Source organism: Hydra viridissima, unplaced genomic scaffold, assembly GCF_058129835.1.
Source record: "Hydra viridissima isolate aposymbiotic clone 2 unplaced genomic scaffold, HvirCarnegie_v1 scaffold_2, whole genome shotgun sequence".
NCBI lineage: Eukaryota > Metazoa > Cnidaria > Hydrozoa > Anthoathecata > Hydridae > Hydra > Hydra viridissima.
The window spans coordinates 25,708,145-25,722,413 of record NW_028324301.1 but is presented as its reverse complement, the minus strand read 5'-3'; the positions used below and the strand labels follow the sequence as shown (position 1 = coordinate 25,722,413).

The window sequence follows — 14,269 nt, the reverse complement described above, 5'->3', positions numbered from 1 at the left end:
TCAGAAGTAATTCTAAATGCAACTCTATTAAAAGTGTTAACAGAATAACAAAACGACTTTTTTTTTTTTTTAAAGATAAAAAAAGTTTGAACTATCTTTAAATAAGAAATGTGAGAACAGTTTAACAGAACTTCTTGTTTATTATGTATTTAGCGAAACAGATAAATATATTTGCAAAAGCATAGAGAAAACAAACTACACAAAAGGCCCATCTTTATTGCCAAACTGAACAAACTTTTCTAAACTACATAAATGGTCTCACTATATTGCCATATTGAACAAACTTTTCTAAACTACCCTCTTTTTGAATTTTTAGCTTCATGTTTTTAATTTTGTCTTTAATATGGCTTCGGTAGGAGTACTTTTGCAAGACATGAATGAGCTTGTCACTGCTATGATTTGCCAAGATGCCAAGGTAATCTTTGTACGAGCAACTTGAGCTTACATCTGTAAACACGTCTTGCAAGATGTATGCCAACACTAAAGCTGCACATCGAGGAAAACTTCTGGTGTTGAACCATTCGTTGTGGCCAGGGCAAGCATTCAGCTTTTCAACTATTTCATCTAAAATTTTACAAACTCAAGTCATAACACAAAGAGATTAAATCGAATATTCATTTGGTTCTGAAGCATGACAAGATTAATTTTGTTTTTTTATTTGTTTTTTTGTTGACCTTATTGTTTGCACTGATAGCAATAACTGGTTTTTGAAAGATTACCTAATTGGCATTGGCTAACTTCTGCTTTGTTTTCCTTTGTTCTTGGCTGAGTTGATCCTGAAATAAAATAAAACCATGTTCATTTTTCTAATTCATAAAAAAACCATCAACAGTTTCTAAGTGTTAGAGATAATAACAAGCTGTGCATGATTTCTAACGGTGATGTTTCTAACTTCATCATTAGAAATCGGGTAGACACAACTTTCTAAAAGTGCACTTAGCAATGATGGCTAGTTTTTATTAACAGTTAACCATCTGAAATTGTGCAAGAAGAGGTTTGTGTTTATATATGTTTGTATAAATTAGGTTTTACATTACCGATGTGTTCTTGAGTAAAAGATGGCATTTCCAACTTGATTTTTTTTCTTCTTGGATCTTTTACTTCTAAAACATAATCAGTTTTAGTATCATTCACTTGTGTAAACATTTAAGCAATCACAGAATTAGTCCTGCAACAAATACATACACACTTCTGTGTTGTTTTTTTTGTTTTTTTTTTTGTTTTTTTTATTGTTTTTCTTTTTTTTTTTTTTTTTTACAGCTTTAACAATAACAATAGGGCAAGGAGTTAATTTGGGCATTTTTATTTTTTGAAAGCGTGTTGAGATTTGCATAAAAATCAAAAATCAAAAAGAATTTACCTCTGGATGTACAAGCAAGACTTTGGCTAAATAGACTACCAACAGATTGAACAGCACCAGGTGAGGGCTGTTTTTCAAGAACAGTACCAGCCTGTTGGACTGGAACAGCTGAAAGAAACAAACTGGGTTTGGCCATCGTTTGCTGACGAGCAACAAGATTAGGAGCCAGAGGAACAGAAAAGACCTCTTTTGAAGGATTAAAAACAACTTGCAGAGAAGGAGCAACATGAACAGGTTTGGCAACCACTTGCTTATGAGCAGGTTCAAGAAGAGCAGGTTCAAGAAGAGCAGGTTCAAGAAGAGCAGCTTCAGGAGGAGCATGGAAAACACGTGTGACAGCCATAAGATTATCTTGCTGTGAAGCAACATTAGACACTGTTTCCAGCAGAACAGAAAAGACCTCTTTTGAAGGACTGAAAGCAACTTGTTGAGCAGGAGCAGCAGAAACAGGTTTGGCAACCACTTGCTCACTAAAGTAAACTGGAGAAAGTTGTGCATGGTGTTCAATAAAATCCGGTTCATCAGGAAATAATGTTAATGCAAGAGGAGAACAAGCTGTGCCAACAGGAACAGCTAGAGTCTGATCTACATCCATACAAACAGCTTGTTCATTAGGAACTAGTTGTGCAAGAGCAGAGGATAGTTCAAGAACTGGACCAGCGATTGTTTGTTCAGAAGGAACAGACGAAACAGGAGTTGAGCTAGGTTCACACAAGAAATCTACAACATGTTCGTTGCTGTCCTCTAAAGGAGCATTGTTTTCTACAGCTGGAGAAAATGGAACCACTGTGGTACAACCGAAAGTAGCAGCACATTCTTCAGAGTCAGAACCGGAGTCTGAATCTTCCTCAAAAATGTCCTCAACATCATGAAAACCGTACTCCTCTGCATTAGTTCGGAGCCAGTCCATCACATCCTTCTCCTCCTTTGGTGGTCTCTCAGACTTTTCAACAGTCAAAGACTCTATGACTCCGAAGGACTGTCCGATGCCCAGGGCAAAGCGCAACTCCTCTGCAGCGTTCCACTGGGACACATAAAAGCTATCCATTGTGTGTCTGCTGTGCTTCATGTAGAGTGTAGCAAACCGCTCGCGATCTTCTTTGCTGTTGTTGGCAAAGTAAGTGGCTATCGAACCGCGAATGCAAGTGGGAGTAAGACGCTTCATGGGAATGTTTACTTGGCTTTTTCTGAAGCAGGACGTCAGGCTAGAGGTGATAGCAGAGGAACCCATCTGGTAAACAGGCACTCTAGTTGCACCTAGTGTCACACCTTCGTCTTTGTTGGCTCTCACCGAAGGAAAAAGGGGCCTGTAGCAGTCGCTCAACTCCAAAACAGTCTTGGTGTCTGCAGCCATGTAGTGAGAGTCGTTGACAAGAAGGTCTCTGTATCTCAGCAAATAAATATCGATCAACACTTTCAAGTCGTTCGGCACTAGAATGTTTTTGGCTCCGTACTTGTATGCTGTTTTGTAGCGCTCTTGCACAATGCAATATCCACACTCACTCTTCTCAGCAGCCATGTAGTCTCTAATGTTTAAAAGAGCAATGTTAGATTTTCTTAAACTGTTAATTACAGTGACAGAGAGCAGAAGATGGTTTCGTAGAGACACAGCATTGTCTCTAGTCAGCGGAAGAGACGCCTTTCTAATCGATTCCACTAAGTCTCTTACGTATGCAGACTTGCCATATTCGGTCAGCAAACTGACATTGATGATGTTGATGCTTTTTCTTCTTTTCACAAGGCTCCTCCTCAAAGAACGAAAGGGCCTCAGCACTTTTCGCAACTCATCCACCTTGCAGCGCAAACGTCGGATGGCCTCATGAGAAAGTCCGAAATAGACGTTTCTGGCTTCACTGAAACGAAACAGGAGACAAAGGGAGACGAGGCGGTTGTACAACGTGTGACAAGACATGGCTTTTGTTTGGTCAAGTTCACTCAGCTTGGAATTGAGCTGAATTTTCTTAAAGTGCAAGGAGAAGTATCTATCCTCCAAAACATTGGAATTGGTGAGGGCGTTTGGGTGCAGCGTCAACGTGCTGTCACAACAAGTCAATATTTCCACAACTGCATTTTTGTAGATCTTTGCTTGTGACCAAGTGTTGTTGTTGGCTACCACAAGCCACTTTTCAAAGTCTCTGAAGAGCTCATCTGCTGACTGGTAATAAAAGTGAAAAGCATCTTTGTCCAGCTGAAACAAGAGTCTCTTTTCTTCGGTCAAGACATAGGAGCTGGAAACCAAGTGCTCTAAGGAATCGAAATCAGAGTCAAGGACGGATTCGGTGTTCAGCTCTTTGTTTTCTACAGAGGTGCATTGGTTTGCAGAAGGAGCCTCGGACGAACCAGCAACTGGTGAGGGCAAGCTTAAAAGAGGATCAGAGGAAAGAACCGGAGAAGAAAAAGAGGAGGAAGGCCCAGGAGCAGAGGATGCAGAGCCTGATGCAGACGCTTGTTCAGCTACTGGCTTAATACCAAAGAAGGCAGGTCGAATAAATTGAGGGACATAGAGCTTCTCGTTGTCGTATCGCTTTGCCTCTGCAATCTTTTGTTTGATCATCTTGGAATCGTAGAAATGAGTCTCTTTCAAGTGTATGTCCAGTCGGTCGTAATACTTCCAACATTGCAAACAGGGGTAAGGTTTTGGACAGCCGGACTTGCGTTCGAGACGAGCATGCTGAAACTTCCTGACCATTGCAGAGTAAAAGATGGAAGCTTCATCCAAAGTCCAAGAATGATCTTTTTTAGTCAAGTGTCTTTTAATGCTTGTGGACGAATGTTTGCACAAAGGCATCGGACAGCTAACAGCGTACCTCTTCTTGGTACCATAGAAAGGTACAACCCTGTTTACGGAGCCACACGCTGCAACTAATGCGGCCCTGACTTTGTTTTTGAGCTTTAAGTCTCTCTGTTCTTGTGACTGCTTTCTTTTCTTTTTTTTTGCTTTAGAGTTTGGAGAAGAAGCAACAACAGAGTTGTTTTCTTGTGAAGAAGACATGTTCAGGTGTTTGTTTGCAACGGTTTTTGCTAAAAAAAGGAAACCAGTCAGTGAGAGTTTTTTTCTTCTGCCTGCATCCAATCCTGGAATGTTTACAACTGCAGGGAAGAGCTGTGTTTTTTCGAATCCTCTGCAAAAGAGAAAAAAAGAAAGAAAAGAGAGCAACAAGAAGAAACAAAGTTTCCACTAGCAAATGAAAAAGAATGAGAGCAACTAGCATTACATGCATGGTGGCAGCAGTGATTGCTATTATGAGAAGGAGAATGAGAAAAAAAAAAAGAAAAAGAAAAGAAACAAATAAATAAAGAGATGGAGTTTGAGAGGATCTCGCAACCATATGACTCAAAGAAAGAAACTGTGTTGAAAAAAGGCAAGAGAGGGCAAATAGAACTTGCTAACAAGGACAAATGACAGACATAACTACAACAGTAACAACTCTCATTGCAAGCATAATAACAACAGCATCAGCATCACTGACTCAGAGAGTGTTGACATAACAAAAAAGAAAACAAAAGTACAAGCCAAGTGGGGGAACATTAACAAACACTCATTGCAACTATAACAACAACAACAACAGCAACAGCATCACTGACTCAGAGGGTATTGATAAAAAAAAACAAGCAAAACAAAAACAAACAAAAAAACAAATAAAAAAACAAAACAAGCAAATTGGGTGAACAGTAACAACTCTCATTGCAAGCATAATAACAACAACAGCATCAGCATCAGCATCACTGACTCAGAGAGTGTTGACAAAATAAAATAGACAATAAGCAAGCAAAGTGGGTGAACAGTAACAACTCTCACTGCAAGCATAATAACAACAACAGCATCAGCATCAGCATCACTGACTCAGAGAGTGTTGATAAAATAAAACAGATTATAAACAAACAAAGTGGGTGAACAGTAACAGCTCTCATTGAAAGCATAATAACAACAACAGCATCAGCAACAGCATCACTAACTCAGAGGATATATAAAAAAACAAACAAACAAACAAACAAAACAAAAACAAAAAAAAACAAGCAAAGTGGCTGAACAGTAACAGCTATCATTGCAAGTAAAATAACAACAACAGCATCAGCAACATCATCACTGACTCAGAGAGTGGTGATAAAATAAAACAGATTAAAAAACAAGCAAAGTGGCTAAACAGTAACAACTATAAATACAAGTAAAATGACAAAAGCAGCAACAGCATCACTAACTCGCAGGGTGTTGATAAAAAAAAAAAGCAACAAACAAACAAAGCAAGCAAAGTGGGTGAACATTAACACTCATTGCAACTATAATAACACCAACAGCAACAGCATCAGTGACTCAAAGGGTGTTGATAAACAAAAACAAAGGCACAAACAAAACAAGCAGAGTGGGGGAACATTAACAACACTTATTGCAAGCATAATAACAACAACAGCATCAGCATCTCTGACTCAGAGAGTGTTGATAAAATAAAATAGATTATAAACATGCCAAGTTTGTGAACATTAACAAACACTCATTGCAACTATAACAACGACTACAGCAACAGCATCACTTACTCAGAGAGTGTTGAGAAAAAAAACAACAAAAAAAACAAAAACAAAACAAAACAGAAAACAGAAGTACAAGCCAAGTGGGGGAACATTAACAAACACTCATTGCAACTAAAACAACAACAACAGCAACAGCATCACTTGCTCAGAGGATATTGATAAAAAAAACAAACAAACAAACAAACAAAACAAGCAAAGTGGCTGAACAGTAACAGCTATCATTGCAAGTAAAATAACAACAACAGCATCAGCAACATCATCACTGACTCAGAGAGTGGTGATAAAATAAAACAGATTAAAAAACAAGCAAAGTGGCTGAACAGTAACAACTATAAATACAAGTAAAATGACAAAAGCAGCAACAGCATCACTAACTCGCAGGGTGTTGATAAAAAAAAAAGCAACAAACAAACAAAGCAAGCAAAGTGGGTGAACATTAACACTCATTGCAACTATAATAACACCAACAGCAACAGCATCAGTGACTCAAAGGGTGTTGATAAACAAAAACAAAGGCACAAACAAAACAAGCAGAGTGGGTGAACATTAACAACACTTATTGCAAGCATAATAACAACAACAGCATCAGCATCACTGACTCAGAGAGTGTTGATAAAATAAAATAGATTATAAACATGCCAAGTTTGTGAACATTAACAAACACTCATTGCAACTATAACAACAACAACAGCAACAGCATCACTTGCTCAGAGGATATTGATAAAAAAAACAAACAAACAAACAAACAAAACAAGCAAAGTGGCTGAACAGTAACAGCTATCATTGCAAGTAAAATAACAACAACAGCATCAGCAACATCATCACTGACTCAGAGTGTGGTGATAAAATAAAACAGATTAAAAAACAAGCAAAGTGGCTGAACAGTAACAACTATAAATACAAGTAAAATGACAAAAGCAGCAACAGCATCACTAACTCGCAGGGTGTTGATAAAAAAAAAAGCAACAAACAAATAAAGCAAGCAAAGTGGGTGAACATTAACACTCATTGCAACTATAATAACACCAACAGCAACAGCATCAGTGACTCAAAGGGTGTTGATAAAGAAAAACAAAAGCACAAACAAAACAAGCAAAGTGGGTGAACATTAACAACACTTATTGCAAGCACAATAACAACAACAGCATCAGCATCACTGACTCAGAGAGTGTTGATAAAACAAAATAGATTATAAACAAGCCAAGTTGGTGAACATTAACAAACACTCATTGCAACTGTAATAAGAACAACAGCAACAGCATCACTGACACAAAGGGTGTTGATAAACAAAAACAAAAACACAAGCAAAGTGGGTGAACATTAACAACACTCATTGCAACTATAACAACAACAACAGCAACAGCATCACTGGCTCAAAGGGTGTTGATAAAATAAAGAAACAAAAACAAAACAAGCAAAGTGGGTGAACAGTAACAACTCCCATTGCAAGCATAATAACGACAACAGCAACAGCAACACCATCACTGACTCAGAGAGTGTTGATAAAATAAAATAGATTATAAACAAGCCAAGTGGGGGAACATTAACAAACACTCATTGCAACTGTAACAACAACAACAGCAACAGCATCACTTACTCAGAGAGTGTTTATAAATAAAACAAAAAACAAAAACAAGAAACAAAAATACAAGCCAAGTGGGTGATTACTAACAGCGCTAACAGCAGCAACAACAGTGTCTTTAGAAACAACAAACAAGTACAACAGCAACAACTGCTTTTACAGAGTATAACAATAACAACAACATGGCACTAACAACAACAAAAGGGTTGGAATAAAAACCTGTAGGCAAAAGGAGAGCTGCATTCAGACAAGATCGATTACAAAGAGGCTCTTCTTTAGGACAGAGGAGAAACTGCTTTTGAGGGACAGAGGGACTTTTGTTGTTGTTGTTGTTGTTGTGCAGAAACCAACAAACTTTTATTGAACCGAATATAACCGAATATAACCGAAAGTCTTGTTTGCTTCTGTTTTGTGCCATCAAGAAGGGAAAACAAAACATCACAAAACAAACGAAGCAAACGAAACAAACAAACAAACGAACGAAACAAACAAAAAAACGATTAAATAAATAAACAAACAAACGAAACAAACAAACAAACAAAAACAAATAGGAAAAACAGAAAACGCAGTACCGAAACCTCGCCATTTTTATCCTTCCTCGAGCTTTCTTTGGGCGCCAAAGACCGAGAAAGTTGAGCAAACGTGACGTTGAGGGGGGGGGGGGGGGTACTTAAGGCCAGCAGACCGACCAATGGCAAGCTTAGGAGAGACCCACGTGAATGTTACATTTTCTTTCTATGTACGCTGAATCCGCTCAAAGTCTGGAATTTCCAGCATTCACGTGTCATCACTCCAGCCACCAGATTGGCCCACACTTTGCACACTTTCAAGACTAGAACTTCACTTAATCACAAATTGAGCCAAAAAAAAACTAAGTCTCGCATGGCGACAACTTTTCCAAAAGCAAACAAAGGCAAACAAAGGCAAACGAAGGCAAACGAAGAAAAAACAAAAACAAGTAAACAAAAACAAAACCGAAAAGGGAGAGAGAGAGCAAGTCGACTCATTTCTTTCGACTGCCTTAAACGAGAAGTCTAAAACGTTTAAAAGTTGAAAACTAAGTTTTTTAAATGAACTGCACCGAAAAAACTTTACGACAGTTTAGCTGGTTAAAAACGCAGAGGAAAATATTTTATAAAATTTAAGCGTTCTAAAGATGTCCATTTTTGTTTTTGTTTTTTTTTTATTTTGGTTTGTTTCTGGTTTGCTTCTTTTTTTTTTTTTAAATTCTAGCGATCGAGCATATTTGAACGGTTTCATCAACCTGTTGGCGCACGTGCTCGAGAGCTAGAACTTTGATTGCTTTTGTTGTTGAGAATTGAGAATGTCCGAGCAGGTTTTTTTATCGATTTCATCGCTTGTGGCGAGGCAAAAATCAAAACGCTTTTTGGACGAAAGAAAGGAGATTAAAAGGAAAAAAGAGAAGAAAAAAAAAAACAAAAAAATAGGTTATGTGTCATAAACATTTATTTTCTCACGCGATGACGTCTAGTTTTGTTAGAGTAATTAAAATATGGTATCAAGTTTGTAATTTCTATCTTATTTTTAGTTACGGATAATTGCCAATTATGTCACGTTTAGTATACACAACGCTGTTTTCTTAATAGCAATATGATACAAACAAGTTATAAAAAAAAAAAGCGTTCGCTCGATCTTCCTTAGTCAGTTGAACAAAAAGAAATTTTCACAACATATGATTGATTTGGTTGTCCTAGCAAGCTGTTTTAGCAAACGACTAGAGGTTGCAACTGTTGTTCATTGAAAACGAAAAATCTAGCGTCAGCAAGAAATTTTTGAATACATAATGTACACAAAAGTGGCACTAACAAATGAAAATGTAAAAAAAAATGTTTACCTTGATGCCAGACTCGCAGAGATGTTGTCGCTCGTTGCTATCGACTGCGAACAGCTTTGTTGTTTTTCGAAGTGCCTCTTCACTCTACTTATAGCCGAAGTTTTGGCTTCGAAAAAAAATACGAACGTCGTTAAGCTCAACGAGCTGCTTTAATTGTTGTTCGTGCGAAAACGAAATGCTTAAACGGATAAAAGTGTTGGCGTAATTACACTTTTCGACCGCGATGCAGTTTGTCAACAACTCTAGCGTACTTTTTTGGCTCGTGGAGCAAAAAAGCCTCATGATAATAGCAAAGGCTTAAAATGTCTTAACATGTCAGCAAAGGCTTAATATGCTTAATAAACTGTGGGTTAAGTTTTTGCGGTGCAGCTCATTAACAACTTAATTTGCAACTTGCTGGCACAAGCAAACGTTTATGACTTCTCGTTTAAGACAGTTGAGCGAAATCAGTCGACTCACTCATTCTCCCTTTTCTGTTTTGTTTTTGTTTTGTTTTTTTGTTTTTGTTTTTGTTTGTTTTTTTTTTCTTTGTTTGTCTTTTGTTTAAAATGTAAAAAACTCGAAAGGAAAGTTGTTGCTTTGTTTGCTTATTGAAAGTTTTCGCCAGTTGCAAGACTTAGTTTTGTTTTTGTTTACTTATTAAAATATCGAGGAAAATATTTGAGGACATCGCATTCTAAAGGTGCCTTTTTAATAAAACATCTAACGATTTAGCTTTTAACGTTATGCTCAAAAGAATGCCCGTTTCGGTTTCTTTTTTCTTTTTTTTTTTTTTTTTTTCCTTTGTTTCAATTGGGCAGAGTGCTCATTTGAGCAGCCCGCCCATGATCCAAAATTAGGACTTTTCTACGAGATACTTTTCATGGACTGTTGTAATTTCAGCAGACCAACACAGTGACTAGTTGGTAGTGTGTGTTAGTTCCGCTTTCATTCACGGTTGAGCGGACCTGTTCGATTACTCGAACATTGGTCACGTCTGGAACGTGAGAATGCTAGAGTGCGTTTTACTAACAATTTTATCGCTTGTGGCCAGGAAAGCAAAACTTTCCGTTTTTGTCTTTTGCATTCTAAAGGTGCCTTCTTAATAAAACCTCTAACGATTTAGCTTTTAACGTTATGCTTAAAAGAATGCCCGTTTCGATTTCATTTTTTTTTTCTGTTTGTTTTTGTTTTTGTTTTTTTTTTTCAATTCGGCATTTTAAGGGTGCCTTTATAACAAGATCTAACGATATAGCGTTTAATGTTGTGCTCAAAAAAAAAAAAAGTGCCTTTTATATCTCTCAATGGTCTCCAACGATAAAACTGCCGACCAATCGCAACGATTAAACAGCCGACCAATGGCAGCTCAATAGTCTCCAAACATGAAACTGCCGACCAATGGCAGCTCAGTGGTTTGAGAAGTGAGATCATTCGATTTCGTTTTATTATCTCCAGTTTGAACTAGTGCTTGGCTTTTATAAAAATTGTCAAATTTTGCCAAGCAAATCTTATACGAAACGCTACTTTGATGTCAAACCTTCGTTACTCCCTATTCCCTTCTAGCGGAGGGCCGGCTAAAAGCTAGAAAAAAAGAGAGAAGGAAACTTTTTTCTTTTTTTCTTTATCTTTTTTTTTTTTTTTTTTAAGAGGGGTAGGGGTGGGGGGGGGGGGGGGGGAAGGAGTAAGAGAATTACGGGGTTAGGATTGGAGGGGGATGAGGTTACGGTTTGGAAGCCTGGGGACAATGAAAAATTGCGTTCGTATAGTGTCCACGAGGGGCGTCCTTCGGTTGTAACGTGCCGCTAGGTGCACGCGTCTAGTAGTTTCGTTGCATCGACCTAGAGGAGTTCTCCGAAAGGTCTTGCGCTTTGGGCTCGGGCAAACGGCCTGCATCCATTGTAAACACGGTCTCTGCCGTTAGAAAATCGTTAACCAGGCTTTTGTGAGCTTTAACAACCATCCCTTTGAGTTTAAAACGAACGTTTCCCCAAAAGCCATTCGAGATGGAGGTACTCACGGAGGTTTGTTACGGTAACAACCCTGTGGTTTGCCATCTTCTTTCTTTCCGCAGCGTCGCAAACGGATCGGCCGGTCTCTTAGGTGACGAAAAAACGTCTGATCTCTCGACTGGAATGCTTAACGTACTAAGATTAGAAGAGTTAGTACTAAGAGTCGCATCTGGCCGCCGTAATTTTCTTCGATGATGTACTTGAAAATTTCGTGACGTCGTTTTCAAAGCTCTAGGGTCGATTTTAACCTTCGACCTTAAAGTCGATTTTAGCCTTCGGTGTGGCTCTGTACAACTTTTGCGGTGAAAAAGCTTGCGCGGAGTCTACAGTTGTATTTAGCCGACAGACGCTGGCAACGCAGAAACAGAATGACTCTTGGGCGGCGCAAACCGAGCGTTCAGCAAATTTCTAGCATTTTACGTCAAAGCGGACAATCTGCACGACAAATAAAGCTAACTTTCTCGTTGCAACAGTTAGTCACTGGACGTTGGACGAGTGTGTACAGCTGTTTTGCGTCGAAAGCCGACCGGTGGTCGGATGCGACTCTTCTTTTCATTCGAAAATCAGAACCTGGCCATCAGTCGTGTATCACCATCGAATGCTTAATGTAGTGATTTCTCGAAACGACAAAAGCTTGTAAAACAAACAGCTTCGCTGTACTGTTGCCTAGTATGTTAACGGATGGCCAGGAACAACCTTGGTCTGTAAAGAATGAGTTCGTTTTTCCATTCGAGGCACTAATTACTGCAGTTTTAAAAGTCACCTAAAGTATAAGCTCATCTCTCCATTCAAGAAAAACAAGCATCAGAGTTTCGGAAAGTTTGCATGCACGACACCACCATCGATGATACTTAAACAAACAGAAAATGAATTGCAAAACAGAACCACTGAATTGCAAAACATAACAACGGACAGCTTGTAAAAAGCATGGTGATGAGCTTCTTCAATCCAATCAAGGAACCAAGCATCACAGTTTCGGCAATGGTGCATGTGCAAATCAGCAAACTGTGATACTTAATCAAACAACTTCACTGTTTTGCTTAGTTTAAGAACGGATGGCTAAGAACAACCTCGTTAGTGAGTATGAAGTCATCTCTTCATTCAAGGAATTAATAATCAGAGTTTTAGAAGTCTCTTACGTGCGATACTACTATCAACGGTACTTAATCAAACAGCCTCTCAGAATGGCCTAGTTTGAGAACGGAAGGCTAGGAACAACCTTAGTAGTGGGTCATCAGTTCAACTTTTCATTCAAGGAATTAAGCATCTAAAATCTGAAAAATAAAAAGAAGAGCTCTTTGTTAGAAGTTCTTATTTTTATTTTTCCTCAACTTCTATTTCTTTTCTTTTTTTCTTTTTTTTTTTTAATGATAGTTTTTCTTTTTTTTTTATCTATTTTGTTCGTTTAAATTAATACAACAGGCGTTTTAGGTCGTTTCTGTAACATTATTTAACACTTTAAATTGTAATAAATATTTGAACTGAAGAAAATCCTTTTCGTAACGTTAAAATGTCATAAGAACATTTCATCTTTACCAAATACGCTTGTAAAAATAGTTTCACTTTTAAAGTTTGTTGTATATGTCTTTTAATTTAGTGAATCGCAATTTGGATTCTCTTAGGCGCACATCTACTTTAGTTGCTTTTTCTTAAAGAAAGGTCACCAGAGTTATCTTACACAGCTCCTGCAGCATAATCTTTAACAAAATACTCTTTTGAAAAGTTTTACATTGAAATAAACAAAAGCCATTTGCGTAAATAGAGATAAATTAGAGAATAAAAAGTGCATAAACGCCTCGCTACTTTGATGAAGAAGAAACGGATGACTAGATGCAACTTTTTAATTTCGCGTGCTATCTCTTTCGATTAAGGTACTTTTTGAATATTTTTTCAAAGAAATGTTAGCGTAGTTTTCCTTTTTTAAATTTAAATCATGTTTAAAGGTAGTTTTTGAATGTTTTTTCAAAGAAATGTTAGCGTAGTTTTCATCTATTAAATCTAAATCATGTTTAAAGGTAGTTTTCGAATATTTTTTCAAAGAAAAGTTAGCGTAGGTTTCCTCTTTTAGATCTAGCTTATGTTTAAGGTAGTTTTTGAGTATTTTTTCAAAGAAAAGTTAGCGTAGTTTTCCTCTTTTAGATCTAGCTTATGTTTAAGGTAGTTTTTGAGTATTTTTTCAAAGAAAAGTTAGCATAGTTTTCTCTTTTGGATATAGCTTATGTTTAAGGTAGTTTTTAAATATTTTTTTAAAGAAAAGTTAGCGTAGTTTTCCTCCTTTAGATCTAGCTTTATAATTCAGGTAGTTTTTGAATATTTTTTCAAATAAAAATTAGCAAAGTTTAGCTTATTTAGCATGACATCACAAAATACTAAACTCAAAAAGGCAAGATAAAGTATAAGATAAACGTAAAATAAGATATAGATGAAACAAATGTTAGGCTGCATAAAATCTAAAACTGCATTGCCTATCATAAACACAAACGTCTAGTAAGAGCTTTTAAAGTTCGTTCTTTTCGTCTTTTAATTTGGTGAATCGCGATTTGAATTTTCTAAAGCGCACATGCCTCTCAGTTGCTTTTTTCTTAAGGAAAGGTCACCAGAGTTTTTTTACGCAGCTCCTGCAGCATAATCTTTAACAAAATACTCTTTTGTATATCATTACACAGAAATAAACAAAAACCATTTGCGTAAACAGAGATAAATTAGAACTCAAAAGTGCATAAAAAGCCTCGCTACTTTGCTATAGAAGAAGTGGAAGGACTAGATACAACTTTGTAAATTCGTGTACTACCTCGATGGATTAAGGTATTTTTCGAAAGTTTTTTTAAAGCAAAAATAGCGCAGTCTTCCTCTTTTAAATCTACCTTATGTCTAAGGCAGTTTTTGAATAGATTTTCAAAGAAAGGTTAGCGTAGTTTTCCACTTTTAAGTTTAGCTTATGTAGCTTGACAAAACAA

The 14,269-nt window shown here is 37.2% G+C and overlaps 1 protein-coding gene across 2 annotated transcripts; it reads right to left on the bottom strand.

Moving 5' to 3' along the window:
• Nucleotides 1-200: 200 nt before the first annotated feature.
• LOC149892617 (uncharacterized) lies at nucleotides 201-8,113 on the bottom strand. Of its 2 annotated transcripts, XM_090077599.1 has the most exons (5): nucleotides 8,042-8,113; nucleotides 1,361-4,381; nucleotides 1,038-1,103; nucleotides 720-776; nucleotides 201-564 (listed from the first exon to the last, which is right to left on the bottom strand). In XM_090077599.1, exons 2-5 carry the CDS (start codon nucleotides 4,350-4,352, stop codon nucleotides 245-247), a joined length of 3,435 nt encoding a protein of 1,144 aa, XP_089933725.1. In that variant the 5' UTR covers nucleotides 4,353-4,381; nucleotides 8,042-8,113; the 3' UTR covers nucleotides 201-244. The 2 variants fall into 2 exon arrangements, with proteins under 2 accessions (XP_089933725.1, XP_089933724.1); XM_090077598.1 differs by having other exon boundaries at nucleotides 1,361-8,094.
• Between the last annotated feature and the right edge of the window lie 6,156 nt (nucleotides 8,114-14,269).

Excerpts from the sequence above, each read along its gene's own strand:
- LOC149892617 (XM_090077599.1), bottom strand. The coding sequence starts at position 4,352 with ATGTCTTCTTCACAAGAAAACAACTCTGTTGTTGCTTCTTCTCCAAAC. Across the intron at positions 1,104-1,360 it reads TCTTGCTTGTACATCCAGAG|AAGTAAAAGATCCAAGAAGA; the intron begins GTAAATTCTTTT and ends ATTATGTTTTAG. Across the intron at positions 565-719 it reads AGTTAGCCAATGCCAATTAG|ATGAAATAGTTGAAAAGCTG; the intron begins GTAATCTTTCAA and ends GTAAAATTTTAG.